This window comes from Melopsittacus undulatus, chromosome Z (genome assembly GCF_012275295.1).
Source record: "Melopsittacus undulatus isolate bMelUnd1 chromosome Z, bMelUnd1.mat.Z, whole genome shotgun sequence".
In the NCBI taxonomy this organism is placed as follows: domain Eukaryota; kingdom Metazoa; phylum Chordata; class Aves; order Psittaciformes; family Psittaculidae; genus Melopsittacus; species Melopsittacus undulatus.
The window spans coordinates 11,098,319-11,115,406 of NC_047557.1; the positions used below are offsets into that span (position 1 = coordinate 11,098,319).

Here is a 17,088-nt window from a genome sequence, read left to right on the forward strand (position 1 = left end):
GCCGGGCTTCCGGACGCGCTCGGAGGCGCCGTGCCCCGGGGCCGGGGCCGGGGCCGGGGCCGGGCCGGGGCGGGGCCGGGCGGTGCGCGGTGAAGAGGGCTCGCACGGCACACGGGGGTGGTGATGGCGGCGGCGGCCCCGCTGGAGCGGCCGTGCGAGGGGACGGCGGTGGCGGCCCCGGCCTCGGCTCCGCTGGAGCGGCTGTATGAGGGGACAGCGCCGGGCCGCGGGGTGGCGGCCGCCGGCTGGCGGCTCTGCCTGGCGCACCGCTTCGAGGAGCCGCGGCAGCCCTACGGGGCCGGAGATGTGTCGTTCCGCGACGTCCTGCGGCACATCGGACTCGGCTTGCGGTACGGGGGGAGACGGGGGCCGGGAGCGGCGCTTGCAGTGCCCGTCGGTGCTGCGGCGGTGGCTCGGGGGACAGGGAGCAGAGCACGGCGCGTCGCGGAAGGCCCCGGGCTGCCGGCTGTCCTGGCGCCAGCGCTGGTGTAGACAGAGCCAGGCGTCCTGAAGGGCTCTTTAGAACCGAACAGGAGCTAGGAGGGCTTGGGATATGGCTTGGGATATGGCTTGGATGGGGCTTTACCCCCATCTGTGTCCCCTGAGGCTCGGTGCCGCATCACCCCGAGCAGTGCCCGGTGCTCAGCTCCTGGCACAAGGCACTTTTCGGCGGATGGAGATTAAGCTCGAGGTTAATTGTGAGCATTGTGAGAGGCCGTGCGCTGTAGGGGGATCGGGAATGGGGCTCTGACTGTGCGTTAGGGTGACCTGGAAGTAAGCAGGAGAACGCGCGTGGGAAACGGCAGTGTCGCGTTAACCTTTAGAGCGGCAGCCCCGCTGCTGGGGGTGTTCGCACACCCGTCACGATGAGCACTGGAGCCAGGGATGATGTGATTTATTTCCTGGTGCTGTCTCTGTCTCCTCCCTCCATTTTCTAAGCTTCTTCTTTTTCCCCCCTCCCTGCTCGATGTCCTTGGAAGCTGCTGCTTGCAAAGCCTGAAGAAGGGGCAGGTAGCGGACTGCTTCGGGGCGACCTGAGACATCCCAGCATGAGCCTGGGCATAAGGGAAGGGAGAGCGTGGGTCATGCATGGGAGAAATGCTGCTGGAAAAGCTGCCACTGCAGGTTGGGGTGAGCTGAGCATGTAGGAAAGCGTGAAGTTCTGGTAGGGTGAGCAGTGAAAGGCAGGGGTGATTGCCCCTGCAACAGCTTTAGGGCTCCAGTAGCTTGTATCAGCCCTGCAGAAACGTTTTAAGGTTCAAAAGCAAGAAGCTGAAAGTCAAACTATTGCCTCTTCCCTCACAAATTTAGGAGGTAGTTCGGTTGTCAGCTCCAAACACTTGCACAGAGCAAACCCTCCGTGCAGGGAGGCTCCAGGTTTCTGCAGATGGCTGGTGTGCCCTGGCAGGGGGTCACGGCACGGATCTGGAGTACTTAGGTAATGCACAGACATGTTTTATTTCCATTGCCAATTTGAAGGGAAAGAAATGCCCTCCAGCTTTGGCAGGGAGCTTGGGAGCTGCAGAACACGGAGACTCTCCCGGTTATTCTGCAGCCCTGGCAGAGCTGTTAGCAGCCAGCAATTGGGCACTGGCCACCTTTCTCTTCCTGGCTTGCGTGATGCTGCAAGAAGCTGGCGGGGGAACAGTTTGCTATTGAGATGGCAGAACAGCTCAGGCAGTGGCTGGCTGTTAATCGCAAACCTCTCCTGCTGTATGCTCATAGGAAGCCTGCTTTTTGAGACCCTCAGTCACCTCCTTTGCAAGGAGCTGGGATGCCACGCTGCAACTGTTCTGCCTGAGCACCCTGTTTCCTGTCACCAGAAACCTGCTGGGGAAGAGGCTGGGTTGGTTCCCTGGTTCTAGGTTAACAAGACAAAGAAGTGAAATAATTTCCTTGAGAGAGAGTGTGCTGCCAAAACCTTGCCTCAACAGCCTGAAGCCAGGGCTGTCTCAGCTCGGAGAAGAGGAGTTGCAAGCAGATGTAGCTTGGAGATAGTGGCAGGCCCTGATTGAGGGTTGGTTGTGCAGGACAGGCTGGTTCTCTTGGTGCCCTAGACCTCTGCAGGCAAAATGTCCTTAAACAGACAGACAGACACGGAGGTGTAGGAATGGAAGGCAGCCTGCAGCCCAGAAAACGTCACCCCAAGAAGGGTTTGGGGACCTTTGATACTGATGAGTAAAGGTGAGCATTCAGTGGCCACGTAGTCAAAGTATGGTTGTGTTTGGTTGGGGAAGAGTGGAGGAGGAGGGGTATTGTGGAAAAACCTCTGCCCTTTGCTCCTGGTTATGTGCATGTCTGAGGAATTAGTGCTCACCTATTGCCCATCACCAGCATCCTACCAGCCATTGGAATAGGGCAGGCTAACACTTGGGTGACTTTGGCCTCTCAACACTATGGCATCAGTGCCTGCAGATACCCAAAGGAGAATACAAGAAATATGGAGAGGGATGTTTTACAAGGGCAAGTAGTGACAGTACAAGGGGGAATGACTTTAACCTGACAGAGGGGAGATTTACATTAGGCATTAGGAAGAAGTTTTTCCCTATGAGGGTGGTGAGACACTGCACAGGTTGCCCACTGTAGGGCTCCCGTGCCCCTGCTTGGCACCAAGGGCCGTGTAGCCACCGGTTGGGTCTTGCCTGTCTGTTTGCTGTGGGAAGCTCGTCAACCTCATCTGGTCTGGTAGCTGTTTTCCGTATGCTAATTGTCTCCCTGAGGAAGATTTAACTCGGGGCGGTTCACTAGCCAAATCCAGTCCTTTACGAGCGCTGAGCCAGGGCCCAGCCCGGCTCCTCTTGCCCGCAGTGGTGCCGGCACACCCAGTGCTCAGGTGTGCCCCTGTTTGGGTGTTTCTGGATTCCCAGGCCTTTGGGTGAGGAATTATCTGATGGGCAGTGGCTGGGTGAGCAGCTGGTGTGTGAGCAGAGGTGAGTCTGCAGGCAGCAGCATTGCCTCCTCCAGGGCAAGGCTGCCCCGTGCCATCCGCACCCAGGGATGTGGCACTGGCAGGTGCAGTGTGACCATGGGGACGTGGAAGTGGAAGACCAAGGTTCACGTCCCTGCAGTGTATGGCTTCCCTGGGTTTGTGCTTCTGCTCCCAGACCTGCCTTAGTGAGGACATGCCGTACCAGGTATGGAGGTGGTGGTCCTTGTGTGCATTACCACTTCCTCATGGAAAGGCTGGGAGCCCTGTTCTTGAGTGTCAGAGTGCTCTGTTTTTATGCTGTGCCCTTGCTGTGCCTGCTTATGTCTGCTGACATGGTGCAGATGGATGGCAGGGGCTGCCACCCCGTGTGCCCTGAGACACAGGTTCCTGTGGTACATGTCTACAAGAGGGATGTGCAAGAGCTCTACAAGAGCTGCAACATATGCTAGTCACATCCTGCCCAGTAACGCTGGAGGAACAGTGATGCATGCTTCCATCTTCTTCCATACCTTCCTTTCCCTTACAGGTACTTCAGGTGGTGGTACAAGAAGACCCGCATAGAGAAGAAATCCGCCTTCATTGACCTCTTATGTGCTGTTCCTCTGCAGCAGATCTATGGTCAGCCTCCAGTTTGGGCACTGGCGCAGTGCAGGGTGGGCAGGGATTCACATGGGGCCATCATGGCACTAGAGGGGGGGAAGTGGGACAAGGAGCTTCTGGGGTGTGGGCAATGGGGTTTCTTGAGCCAGATCCTGCCATGGGGAGCATTGGGGGTGCTGATTTCTGGTGTCTGTGGCAGGGTGCCCGCTGGGCGGGATCGGAGGAGGCACCATCACCCGTGGCTGGCGGGGAGAGTTCTGCCGCTGGCAGCTGAACCCTGGCATTTATCACTATGGGACAGTCATCGCTGACCAGGTGGGTGCAGCAAGGTCTGCAAGGGATGCATTGGGTGGTTGAGGCATCTGCTGCCTGGCTCATCTCACCCCTTCACATGCATCTCTCCTCCCCAGTTCACGGTGTGCCTGCGGTGCAAGGGGCAGACGGTTTACCAGCAGGTCTTGTCCATAGAGAAACCCAACACTCTACAGGGCTGGAACTGGGGGTACTGTGGCCACTATGCCTTCTACCATGCCCTGTACCCTCGTGCCTGGATGGTCTATGAGCTCCCGGGGCAAAACGTGGTGCTCACTTGCCGCCAGGTCTCTCCTGTCATCCCCCATGACTATAAGGTAAGGAGGTGGTGGCTCCGTGCAGCTTGCAACCCCTTCCATGGGAGCACCGGGTCACATAGCACTGCTGCAACATGGCTTTCATGGAGCAGGTTGGCTGGGATGTGGCAGAGCTGCCTGCATGGGAATGGGAGAGCCTGGAGAAGTCACGTGTCTGGGGGCCTTAAAAGAGTCTTACAGTCTGTAGAGGTGGCTACAGGAAATCTGGAGAGGGATGTTTCACAAGGACATGCAGTGACAAGACAAGGGGGAATGGCTTTAACCTGACAAAGAGAAGATTTAAGATTAGACATTAGGAAGAAGCTGCTCACTATGAGGGTGCTGAGGCAGTGGCACAGGGTGCCCAGAGAAGCTGTGGCTGCCCCATCCCTGGCAGTGCTCAAGGCCAGGTTGGACACAGGGACTTGGAGCAAGCTGCTCCAGTGGAAGGTGTCCCTGCCCATGGCAGGGGTTGGAACTGGATGAGCTTTGAGGTCCCTTCCTATCCAAACCATTCTGTGACTGGCACAGCAGAGACAGGAGTGGGATGCTTGATGTGTCATGTTTTGGTAGCAGAGGGTTGTAGGGGTGAGGTTTTGGCCTATGAATATTGTCTGTGTATCAGGGGGATGCTGCAGTAGCAGAGTTCCTTGTCCTTCCTGCCCAGCTCAGCGTTACCTGAAGACAGTCAGGCTTCCCACCTTGTTAATGTTCTTTCCCAGCCTGGTCTCTTCTGCCCTAAGGCCCTGTCCTAGTGCCAGCTGCCAGGTGGAACCTTGGAGGGCTTTTCCCCTCTTGGAGCAGTTGGTGTTGAAAGGGTTATCCCTGTTTCCTTGTGCTTATCTCTGGCAGCTGCTCTTTCCCCTCTGAACTGTGCTTTGACCCTGTACTGCCTGTTTCCTGCCTTTGGTTTTTTCCTGTGACCATCCCAGCTCCCATCCACCCGGAATGGCAGGTCCAGAGCTGTGACTTTCCTGCCCAGAGGATCCAGTGGTAGCACTTTGGGAAGGCCTCAGCCTGTACTCATGGGTTGGTTTGTCAGCTGGGTGTTCCAGAGAGTGCTTTAGCTGGCTTTTGCCTGCCGTGCCCAAGGGAAGAGCTGCTTATTAGCAGGGCTTTCCCAGCTGGGCTTCCCCAACACTTCCCTGTGCTCCCAGGCAGGAGGAACCCCCACAGCAATGTGGGAGCTTGGGATGGTAGCAAGGGATGCCTCGACACTCCTGCTCATTCCCAGCCCCAGGCGAGGGTGGGAAGCCATGCTGCTGACATACCTGACCTTCCTCTTACCCCAGCAAGGCACGTGAACCTGTATCAACCTGTTTAGCAAATGAGCGGTGAGACACCTATCTGAGCACTGAACGCTGCTTTCCGCCTGTGTATTGCCCCATGTGGGGCCTGCTAGCTCAGGGCTTGTGATTTGGCTTTTGTATATCCTGCCCCTGCCATTCCTCTGTTCCTATTGCTGCTCCCCATCTTGGCAGTGGGCTCTGAGACCAAGTTGTTCCTTGCTGTATCCCATGTGGTCTCCCAGGCAGTGGGAGCAGCTAACCGTGGAGCACCAGCCCTGTTCACTGCCTTGTCTGTCCCTGCCAGGACTCCAGCCTGCCAGTGGGAGTCTTCATCTGGGAGGTGGAGAATGGGAGGGATGAGGATGTGGACGTCTCCATCATGTTCAGCATGCAGAATGGCATGGGAGCAAAGCAGGACAAGAGTGGAGGGCACTGGAACGAGCCCTTCACCCTTGAGAAGGACGGCGAGCGGGTTGCTGGTGTCCTGCTGCACCACTGCACACGTGTGAACCCCTTCACCCTTGCCATCTCTGCCCGGGAGAAGGTAAAGGGCTGGCACTGGTGGTGTAGCTCCTGAGGGGCTGGTGAGGGATGGGTGTGCAATGGGTTGGGTTTGGCACCCATCCTCAGTGCTTGACCACTGGAGCAGGAGTGGGGACATGATGTTCCTGAGGGCACCCTCTTTGTGGGTGAGTGCCAGGAGGGACATAGGGAAGATTTAAGATTGGACATTAGGAAGAAACTCTTCCCTGTGAGGATGCTGAGACCCTGGCACAGGGTGCCCAGAGAAGCTTCCCTATAGGTGAAGCTTGTAGGGTGGGTAGATTTGGAGTTAACATTGCTGGGCAGCATGTGGGGAGCGAGTGTGGTGTCCCAGTGTTGTTGGAGGGGACAGATGTGTATCTGCCCCTCAGAAGTACCACTTCCTGATGATGCTCTTCTCTTCCACAGGCTGGCACAGGAGTCACACACCTTAAGGCATTCAATCCTGCGGGATTGGGTAGAGAGGTGTGGCAGGACCTCCTGCATGATGGCAGGCTGGAGTCACCCCCTGGTGAGTCCCTCTGTGTGGTAGGTGGAGGGGGAGTAGGGAGAATGGGTAGCCACACTGGTCACAGGGAACCCAAGCAAAGGTGGATTTCCTCCCTCCATCCACTTCAGTGCCATCACAAAAAGCTCTTGGTTACGCTCTCAGTCATTCCCAGCTTTAGGCTGTATCCAAATTTCCCATAGCTTATCGTGCTACCCTTGTTGTGGTTCCCCAAAGCTGTTCGCACCACTCTGGGGCTATGTTAGTTGCACACTCCAGTATCGTCTGCACTCTGAGCTGATGTTTCTGCCCAGTAGCCAGGGTGATGCCTGGGCTGCCTTCCCTCCGTTCCTATTGCCACATCTGCAAGCTTGGCCTTGTCAGATTTGTTCTAACAGGTGTTTAGCAGTCCTTGGGGTTTGGTGCTGCTACCACTTGCTGTCCTCTTGTTACTATATCAGCTCCTTGAAGGCCTCTGGTATTCCACTGATGCTTCTGCATCATCTTCCATTGTCTGCTCGCTCCCTGGGCAGAAGCCTTGAAGCAGGGTGGCATCTCCCAGCCCTTGCTGCTAACCTCACATTGTGACCATTTGCCTAATGCCTCTGCCAGCTTTTGAACAAGGACAATGCTGACAAACTAGTGGTGCTGGCACTGGGCTTCTGAGAGATTCCTTGAAGCCTAAATTATGTAAATAGGATGTTTACATAAATATTTCCGGAAAACTAAGTTTCCTGCCTAGATGCACTCAGAGTTCTCCAGGCGATTGGAATGTGGTTTTCCATCATGCATGCCAAGTATTATCATAGTAAGAATCTGTGCTTCTGTTAAAATTGTTGCTATAATGAGTTTACCTGGTACACATGTCAGAGCCAGCGTGTAATTATCCAGCTGCCTCAGGGCTTTCTGTAAACACAGGCACAGTCCAAGCACCATGCAGAAAGCCTGGAAATGATGACTTGTCACTAGAAAGTCACAGCACCTCTGAGTGCAGCGCAGTTACAAAGTCATGGGATGCTCTGTCGCTTCCACTCATGCCTGGTGGCTTTTCCTGCCTGATTTGTTCCTCTGCTTTGATGACTAACTTCTTTTAACCTCTCCGCCCATGGCAGGTATTTTTTTCCTGCTTGCAAAAAGCAGTTACCCTGCATCACCTTCCCTGGAAGTGTTCAAAAAGCACATAGATGAGGCCCTTAGTGACATATAATCATAGAATGATAGAATAGTTAGGGTTGGAAAGGACCTTAAGATCATCTAGTTCCAGCCCTCCTGCCATGGGCAGGGACACCTCACACTAAACCATATCACCCAAGACTCTGTCCAGCCTGGCCTTGAACACTGCCAGGGATGGAGCATTCACAACCTCCCTGGGCAACCCATTCCAGTGCCTCACCTCCCGTACAGTAAAGAACTTCCTCCTCAAATTTAACCTGAACTTCCCCTGTTTAAGTTTTAACCCATTGCCCCTTGTCCTATCATTACAGTCCCTAATGAATAGTCCCTCACCAGCATCCCTGTAGGCCCCCTTCAGATACTGGAAGGCTGCTATGAGGTCTCCACGCAGCCTTCTCTTCTCCAAGCTGAACAGCCCCAACTTTCTCAGCCTGTCCTCATACAGGAGGTGCTCCAGTCCCTGATCATCCTCGTGGCCTCCTCTGGACTTGTTCTAACAGTTCCATGTCCTTTTTATGTTGAGGACACCAGAACTGCACACAATACTCCAAGTGAGGTCTCACGAGAGCAGAGTAGAGGGGTAGGACTTGGTTTAGTGGTGGATTTGGCAGGCCCTGGGGGGGGACTTGACCACCATGAAGGCCTTTTCCAACCTGGTTTATTCTATTATTCTATGTAGTAATGTCATCCCTTCAGACCCTGGGGATGTACCATCCAAGTTGCAAGGGTGACCAAACATAGAGTCATAGAATAGGGTTGGAAAGAACCTTAAGATCATCTAGTTCCAACCCCCTGCCATAGGCAGGGACACCTCACACTAGTCTCATTCCCATTGGAATGCATGGGAGCATCAGTTACCCCACCTCCATAGAGCTTCCTTGATTGCTTGTGGATACCTTTTACTGCTGTTTCTCTCCTGTCAGGTAAGAGCAAACTGACAGAGAAGGGGGAGCTGACAGCAGCAGCAGTGTGTGCCAGCTGCACAGTGCCTGCCCGGGGACACAGGACGCTGGAGATGGCTCTGGCTTGGGACATGCCCTGCATTCACTTCGGCTCCAGGGAGAAGCTGCACCTCAGGTGGGCGGGTTGTGTCCCAAAGCCTCCTTCTTCCTGCCTGGGGAGCTTTGCACCACCCATTCCCTGCCAGCTCACAGAGGGGACCCTCTCCCCATCCCCTGTTCCCCACTGCCCCTGCGCTAGCAGTCACATTATCCTGGTGTTCACTATAGCCCAGCCTCTCTCCTGGGGCAGGGTGGGCTCTTCCTGTACTGATCCCATGGCATACTCACCAAATCCCTGTTTGCAGGCGCTACACCCGGTTTTTTGGCAGTGGAGGCGATGCCGCTCCTGCTCTCTCACACTATGCCCTGACGCACTACAAGGAATGGGAGAGGAAGATCGAAGCGTGGCAGAATCCCATCCTGGAGAACAGGTAGGGTGGATGAGAGCACCTTCCCAGTGCCCTGTTGGGACTGGTGAGACCAGAACCATCACCCCCTCATCCTCAGTGGCTGAGTTTCCCTCTTGCCTGCAGCCAACTGCCTTCCTGGTACAAGTCTGCCCTCTTCAATGAGCTGTACTTCGTGACGGATGGGGGGACCATCTGGGTGGAACTGCCCCCAGACTGCTGTGACGAGGACCTGCGGGGCCAGGCGGCGGCTGGCATGTCCCACCTCCTCCCTGTGCTGCGGGAGTACGGAAGGTTTGCTTATTTGGAAGGTAACTTGCAGGGACTCAATGGATGGTCCCAACTCCACCTCTCTCCCTGTTAGCATTGCCAGGCGTTCTTAACCTGCTGTGGGGATGCTTTTCACACTCTGATAGGGAGAGGGCAGCACTGCTTCCAGCAAAATCCCTTGAAAGGACCAAGCCGTGTAGGATACAACATGAAGTCTTCTCTAGAGCCACTGTATATAGGGAATAAAACCCCTCTTCTAACAGGAGCCTCTGTCTGTGCTGGGAAAGAGCCCACCCTCCTGGGCCATGTGGAAAGGAGAACCTGCCCCTCCTTTCCTCTCCTGTGGCTGGTCTCCCATCCCTCACCATCTCCCTGCTCCTTGCAGGTCAGGAGTACCGAATGTACAACACCTACGATGTCCACTTCTATGCCTCCTTTGCTCTCGTCATGCTGTGGCCCAAGCTGCAGATCAGCCTGCAGTATGACATTGGTGAGTGACCCACAAGACTCTGGCTTTGTGCCTGCTGATGTCTTCACCAAGGAAGGAGATGGAGGATTTGGGGCTGCATCTGCCATAGAAATCTGTGCTGTGGAGTCAGCGCCCTCCTCCAGTTCCTTCCTAGGTGAAGTGCTGGGCCCAGCACTGGCAAACCCACAGTGTTGCTGCCTCAGTGTCTCTCTGCCCAGCAGTGGGATGCTTTCTTGCTGCACATGGGGTGCACAGGACGAATCCATGATATGCCCCTTGCAGAGTAGAACCATGGAGATGTTTGCAGACCCCAATGCTTTGGGTGGGCTTGGAAGCTGCTTGGTGGTGGCCTGACCAGTGGAGGAGCAGAGCTCTTTGCTGGGCTATGAAAGGACTGAACCCACTGGGCTTCTCTCCCAGTCCTGGATGCTGCCACCACCTTGCTGAAGGGGGTTGGTGACAGTTGCATGTCACCATGGAGACTGGGGGCAACCTGGTGTCCTCTCAGCCTTTTGCAAAGGGCTGGGATCTTGTGGGCTTGATCCTGCCCCAAAAAGCAGCCTGGCATGTTGGTCCTGGTGGCTGCCAGTGCTTGGAGCTTGCTGCAGCACCTCCTGCCTTTCTGATGTCTTGCTCTGTGCCCCCTCCAGCTGTCACAGTGATGAATGAGGATGTCCAGCTCCGCCAGTATTTGATGTGTGGTCAGACAGCCCAGGTGAAGCTGAAGAATGTGGTGCCACATGACATTGGGGACCCAGGTGAGGGGTATGGATGGAGCAGTTGGGGTGTAGGGCTGCTCACACAACTCTCTTGGGGTAGTTATCTCCCAGGGTGAGCAAAAGAGGTATAGTGCATGGAATACAGTTTGGGAATGAAAAGCTTGAGTGGTTTGGGGTGGTGTATGGAGCTCATACGAGAGATGGGGCAGAAGGCAAGCAGTAGCAGGAAGGCTGCTCTTGACAGAGATGGCACAAGATGCAACATGTTATTTTAGTGCTGATATATCGCAGCACCCTTGGGACCTTGCTCCTTAGCAGGCCAGGGGACATTCATTGCTTACTGCCCTGCTGCATCTGCTCTATCCCTGCTTAGGTGACGAGCCTTGGCAGCGTGTCAATGCCTACCTGATGCACGACACAGCTGACTGGAAGGACCTCAACCTGAAGTTTGTGCTGCAGGTGTACCGTGACTACTACCTGACACAGGACTCCATGTACCTGCAGGACATGTGGCCAGTCTGCCAGGTATGCGGAGGAGATCGCACCATGGGGCATCCCTCTTCCACACTTCCCTTGGGAGCCATGCAGCATCCTGAGAGGATGGATGCTCCTGAGCACAGCGTGAGGGGCTGCCAGGATTCAGAGGTTATGTGACCATCTCCTGCCTCTCCTGCAGGCTGTGATGGAGTCAGAGCTGAAGTTTGACACAGATAACGATGGGCTCATTGAAAACGGTGGCTTTGCTGACCAGACGTACGATGCATGGGTGGTAAATGGAGCCAGGTGAGCAACAGAGCCAGATGGAAGGTTGGAGATGGGACCTATGGGGTGGGGAGATATCTTGGATCTGGGACTGTGGTCCCCATCTGATGTGGGAGTTCTGTGCAACCCATGGGGTGGCACAGGTTGCTGATGGTTCTCTCCTTTGGCTCTGGCAGTGCCTACTGTGGTGGGCTGTGGCTGGCAGCAGTCTGCATGATGTGCAAGATGGCAGAGGTGCTTGGCGATGCCAAAATCCAGCAGAAGTACATGGACATCCTGAACAAGGGCAAGGAGGCATTTGAGAGGAAGCTCTGGAATGGTGAGCTCTTGCAGTGGGGAGCCACATTCAGTGGCCATGCATCCCTTGGGAAGGGGGTGACTCCTTGGGTAAGAAAGCCTTGCAGGGGATGGGAGAAGGAGGGGAAATGCCATCCCTGCAAGTGAAAAGGAAGGAACAAGTACCAGGGAGGAAACAGAGAGGCTATGATGGCCTGGAAAAGGAAGGAAGAAGAGACTGGTCTGGAGAAAAACGTTTTCCTGCCTCACAGAGAGAAGTCTAGAGGCAGCACACATGAGCTGGGGTGTGAGACTATTGAATTTAAACTGCTTCCTGCCTTTTCCAGGAAAATACTACAACTATGACAGCAGTGGGAGTGATGCTTCCAACAGCATCATGTCAGACCAGTGTGCTGGGCAGTGGTTTCTTGGGGCTTGTGGCCTGGACCAAGGAGAATTTGAGGTAAGAGAAGGGGCATCCTGGCTGGGGTGAGATGGGACCTGCAGCAGCAGGGCTGGCATGTGGTGTGGGTTATACATTATAAATTAGTGCAGGGGTCTCCATCCAGATGTGTGCATCCAACAGCCTCTACCAAAGCACACATCAGTGCACTCTGCCTTAAACCAAATCTGCTCATGGAAAGGAAGGTCCCACTTGCTCTTGGCAAGGGGCTGTTTGTTTAAAAACGGGAGGAAAAAGTGTATGAAACTTCCTTTATGTTATTTGCTGCCCAGTTTAGATTCCTAAATTATTATCCTAGGGAACTAAGGCTTATTTGGGTCCCTAAAGTCTGTTGCTCTTCATTTGGAAGAGGAGAATTGGCTCCTCTTGTCTGATGGGTTAGCAAGAGCAGCTGCTGGTGCTGCAACACCCGGACACAGAGCTGGGAAGTGCATTTAGCCCAGTGTGGGTTCTGGAGCATGGGAATTGAGGCTGTGCCTGTGGCTGCAGGCAGAACCTGTCCCAGACCCCATGCAGTAATACCCAAACGTCCCTCTTGGGGGCAAACATTGAACTTGCTTCTGTCCGAAGATCTCGGTTTGCCTTTCCATAGCCTCAAGACTGTTGTTAACTGAAGGTGGCACTGTTTCTCTGCGGCCTGGTGAGCTTTGAGTTCACTGGAGGTGGGACTGGTAAACTACTCTCTCTTCTGTTACCATGGCTATCGAGAGCTTTTATTCTATGTATTTTGATATCTTGCCTGACTGGCAACGCTTCTGGTCGTAACCTCATTAATACACTCTCGATGCGTGTACAATTCTAATGAAATACAAAATAAGAAAAGCCAGTTTCTGCCAGAGATGGCTGCTTCACACCAACCCCTTCTACTGATTCTTGCTCCCCAGCAGCACATGGGCTTAGGTGGAAAGAAATCAGATCAAGTGAACTTGGATAACCTAATCTGAATTAGTCCTTTCCAGCTATAACTGTTCTGTGATCACCTTCAGAGCCACAACAGGGGAGAAAATGGCTGTGTTGGTTGCTGGACTTCAGCACAGGTAGAATGGATTTGCTGCCCTTCTTTTGAGCCTACCAAAGCTGTCTGGTTGGACTGCCCAGGCTCCTTGGCGAGCTCCTGCCTTGTGTCATCACACCCTTTGGTAGCTCTGGTTCTGGTAGCACCAGAGTGGCAAGAAGGTGCCTTGGCTGTGCTGATGACCTGGAGGTGCCTGGCTTTTCCCTGCCTTACAGAGAGATGTCACAGTAGCTCTGAGACCTTGCTCCTTCTCTTTGCCATGCCATAGAGTTCTCGTTATGTTCTCATTATGTTCTTGTTATGTTCTCATTATGTTCTTGTTACAGCTTTCTTGTTGCTAAGTGGATGTGGGGTGGAGAGGAGCCAGCCCTTTGGTTTCAGGATCATTGAGTGTTCAACCTCCCTTTTCTCACCAAGGAAGTCACTTTTGCTGCACTGACACTTCCTAATTTTACTGCCAGTAATGAAAGCAGTGCAGAAACTGTATTTAAATTCAGTTGTGCACAGAGGCTTTTTAATCTAGTGCAGTCCTGGCTGTTACTGTTCCACTGCTTTTGTTTCGCTGCCAGGTGTTTTCGTGGTCAGGTCAAGTTGATTTTGGTCTTGTTAAAGACTGTGTAGGTTGTTTTGTTTTCCTCTTTTGGCAAGAGCTTACTCAGCTTGATACTTCAGTCTGTTCTCATAATTGTTTTGAGCTCTTGGCTTTAGTTTGTTGAACAACTGCCTTGCTTTTGGTTTTACTCCCTTATCGGGAAGTGAAGGTTTTTACTTCCTCGTGATAATAGCCTGAAATGTCTGTTTATGCTTCAAGCACTGCTGATGTTTCACAAGACTTAACTTTCATTTGGAACAAAAGTTACAGATCTCTCCTTCCAGACACAGAAAACCATCAGGTGTCCTGTGTGTTTTAGTCTGAGCACTTTATCTCCTCCTCTCGTGTAAAACTCACCTCGGTCCAGACCACAAACACTTGCATCACCGCCCGGTTACAAAATCGGAAGGATTATAGAGTCCTTTTGAAATCATTCAGACCTAAGCCCTGTTTAGTTGGGGTTTTTTCTGTTTCTTGAATTGAAGCTTATTTCTTAATTTTCTTCATTATTTCCCCAAAATTCCCAGCATTTACCCAAACAAAACTACCAGTTTCCACAGCATTCACTTTGCAGCTGCAGGGTGTATTCTGGTCTCATCAGACTGGCTTTACCCTAGTCTTTCCCTTTGGCAGGAAGGTGCCTTTGCCTCAGTGATCCCTGACTATTCTTTGGCCACTTCTGGCTGGTGTCCCATCTCTTGTAGGTGTTGCAGTGCCTTTTGTATGTGGTGCAGGTGTGCTGAGAGAACAGGAGAAAGTCTGAACCTCAGTCACTGCCTGGGAAATGAGCAGTGGTAACCCTAAACTGATGGGCTTAGTCCCCAGGGTGGGAATGGTGTGGTTGGCCTCGTCCCCAAAGCAAGCTCCTGAGAGATGTGGGGGGTTTGGCCAGTACCTGAAGGTGGAGAGGCTGTGGATTGAGGCACACTAGTTCGAGCTGTCAGCCTCCCCAAGAGGAAGGTGGAATGAAGTTCAGCATCTCTTCTATTGAGCAATTGTGCTTTTCCTGTCTGTTCTCTTGTCTTTTCGGGGAAAGAGGGGTTTTCATTTCCTCCTGCTGTTTTCCTGAGGTGGCTGTTTACCCAGTGAGCAGTGCTGACCCCTTTATCATGGAAATCTTCACCCTGCTCCCTGCAGACTCAGCCTGAGGGGTCTGTGTGCACTGTGCCCAAAGCCCTCTCTGTCCACCCAGGTCTTCCCCAAGAGTCACATCGTCAGTGCCCTCAGGACCATCTTCGAGAAGAATGTCATGAGCTTTGCTGGTGGCACTATGGGAGCAGTGAATGGCATGAGACCCAGCGGGCAGCCCGACACCTCCAGTGTGCAGTCCAACGAGGTGTGGGTCGGTGTGGTCTATGCCTTGGCTGCCACCATGATCCAGGAGGTGAGTGGTGATGCTGTGCCCCTTGGCACATGCTGTCTTCTTTGTGCTCTGTGGATATGCTGATGTTCATCTTCCCTCTGCTGCAGGGCCTGGTGGAAGAAGGCTTTCGTACAGCAGAAGGCTGCTACCGGACAGTTTGGGAGCAGTTGGGGATGGCTTTCCAGACACCAGAGGCCTATCGGGAGAAGAAAGTCTACCGCTCACTGGCTTACATGCGTCCCCTTAGCATCTGGAGCATGCAGCTGGCTCTGGAGCGCAGAGCCAGCCAGGCACCAGCATCCACAGAGCCCATCCAGGTCCCCAACCACCCCTGAGCCCGGTGGCACTGGGCAGAGCAGCAGGTTCACCAGGAGGGCTGGGGGAGGCCCTTCCCTCCTCTCTGATAATACTCACATCACTGTCTTCCTTCCCTACCTCCACTACATGTCCTTCACCTCAGGGGTCTTCCAACCACCAACACTGAGCTCGAGGGGGGGACAAGAGGTGCAGGTAACAACTCCTCAGCAAGGAGAGGAGCGGGATAAGGAGGCGCTGCTGGAGCCTGCGCCTCCCTTTCCCCATTGCTCAGGGCTCTGACAGTCTGCAGGCCCCCCCCAGCCATCCTCAACCAGAGCTGGTACCTTGCCTGAGTGCACAGGAGCCTTCTCTCCTGTGGTCAGTGGGCTGGGTAAGGTGGTCTGCAGGGCAAAAACAGTGAAAACCAGAGCGTGGATGCGTGTGTGTGAGTGTGTGTGTGTGTGTGTGTGTGTGTGTGAGTGTGTGTGAGGACATGGGACTGGTGCATGCCAGCACATGGATGCTGTAGCTGTTCATCACTTCTGTGACACTACAATTAAAGACTGGCTCTGCCCCAGGGTGGATGCAGTCCCCAGGGGAGCCCTGGCTTCCTGGGTGGTGACAATCTGTGACAATCGAGCCCAAGCAGCAGCAGTAGGACCTGGTCTGGTACCATGGCCCCCCTCCCTGCTGGTGCTAGGGCCGGCAGCGGAGCACGTTTTAGGGGATGAATCATTTAAGTTCTTAATAAATTTGTCCAGCTGTGTCTCTTTTGTGTGTGTCTTCTGTGCTGGGGGCCAGCCTGAGGAGGGAGACCCTGCATTGTTCCCTCTCTTCTTACTGGGCTGGGGATAGAGGGAGAGCCAACACTCAGCTTAATCGGAGAGGGTAGGCCATTATCAGGCTGCCTCTTGTGGGACACTGCTATCAGGAGCAAGATGTGCAGGGGACATAGGACCTGTCCCATGCCCTCTTCTCTGTTCCCTGCGTGTCAGATCAAGGCAAGGAACTTAGTGTGCTGCCTGGAAATGGCTCTGTGTGCCTGCCCTTGACCAAGTCTTGTTCCTCTCCTACCCAGGGCTGGGCACCTTACTTTGTTTTCCTCATTTCTGTGCCAGGTCAGCCTGTGGAGGCTGCGCCTCACTGGTTTTGAGGGTGTGGGGAGGGAACCCTGCACCCAGGTTTAGGTACAAGCTCTTTCTGTTCACTGGAGAGCCTTTTGCTCTAACACCCTCTGAATCATAAGTGCTATGAGGGTTGGGGTTAGAGGCAGCCTGTCCTTCACCCCTGTGCCTGTTCTTGCCCTGCCTGGGCGCTGGTGCGGGCACGGCATCTCTGTGGTGGCCCGTGCTGCCATCAGGTGATGAATGTCCTTTTCTTAACAGGGGAGTGTTCCCACATCCGCCTGGGCACAGGAATAACATTATCTGGGAAAGGGCAGGTTCTCCTGGATACAGCCCCCCTGGACCAGGCAATGTCTTCCTCCCATGCAGCACTCCCTTAGGGTCACTGGGCTGAGGTTGGGCTGGGGGGGGCACAGGGGTGCCAGGACATGGTGCAGCTCACTTGAGCTTCCCACTTCCTTCTGTGTTGTGTTGGCACATGGTGATGTCCAGATCCATCTGGCAACCTACAAAACCAGGTACCAAAGCCAGCACAGCCTCTGACCAGGCTGGGTTTGATTGCTGCGACCCATCAGCAATGCTCCTTAACCCTAAGGGCCAGGCTGCCTGCAGACTTTCTTTCATAGGCTGGGGCATCCAGGCTGTGTTCAAGGGGTATTTCTGGTTTTGTCTCCTCTTTTTGACTGTATTGCATCAGTAAT

General features: G+C 54.1%; 1 protein-coding gene across 1 annotated transcript; it reads left to right on the top strand.

Annotated features, from left to right (window-relative positions):
- The first annotated feature begins 93 nt into the window (after positions 1-93).
- On the top strand, positions 94-16,029 carry GBA2 (glucosylceramidase beta 2). The gene is made up of 17 exons (XM_034073290.1): positions 94-350; positions 3,456-3,547; positions 3,729-3,844; positions 3,940-4,158; positions 5,731-5,970; positions 6,378-6,480; positions 8,553-8,706; positions 8,936-9,061; positions 9,164-9,348; positions 9,693-9,797; positions 10,427-10,534; positions 10,869-11,020; positions 11,172-11,278; positions 11,434-11,576; positions 11,881-11,996; positions 14,796-14,987; positions 15,074-16,029. Exons 1-17 carry the CDS (start codon positions 124-126, stop codon positions 15,299-15,301), a joined length of 2,613 nt encoding a protein of 870 aa, XP_033929181.1. The 5' UTR covers positions 94-123; the 3' UTR covers positions 15,302-16,029.
- Positions 16,030-17,088: the final 1,059 nt, after the last annotated feature.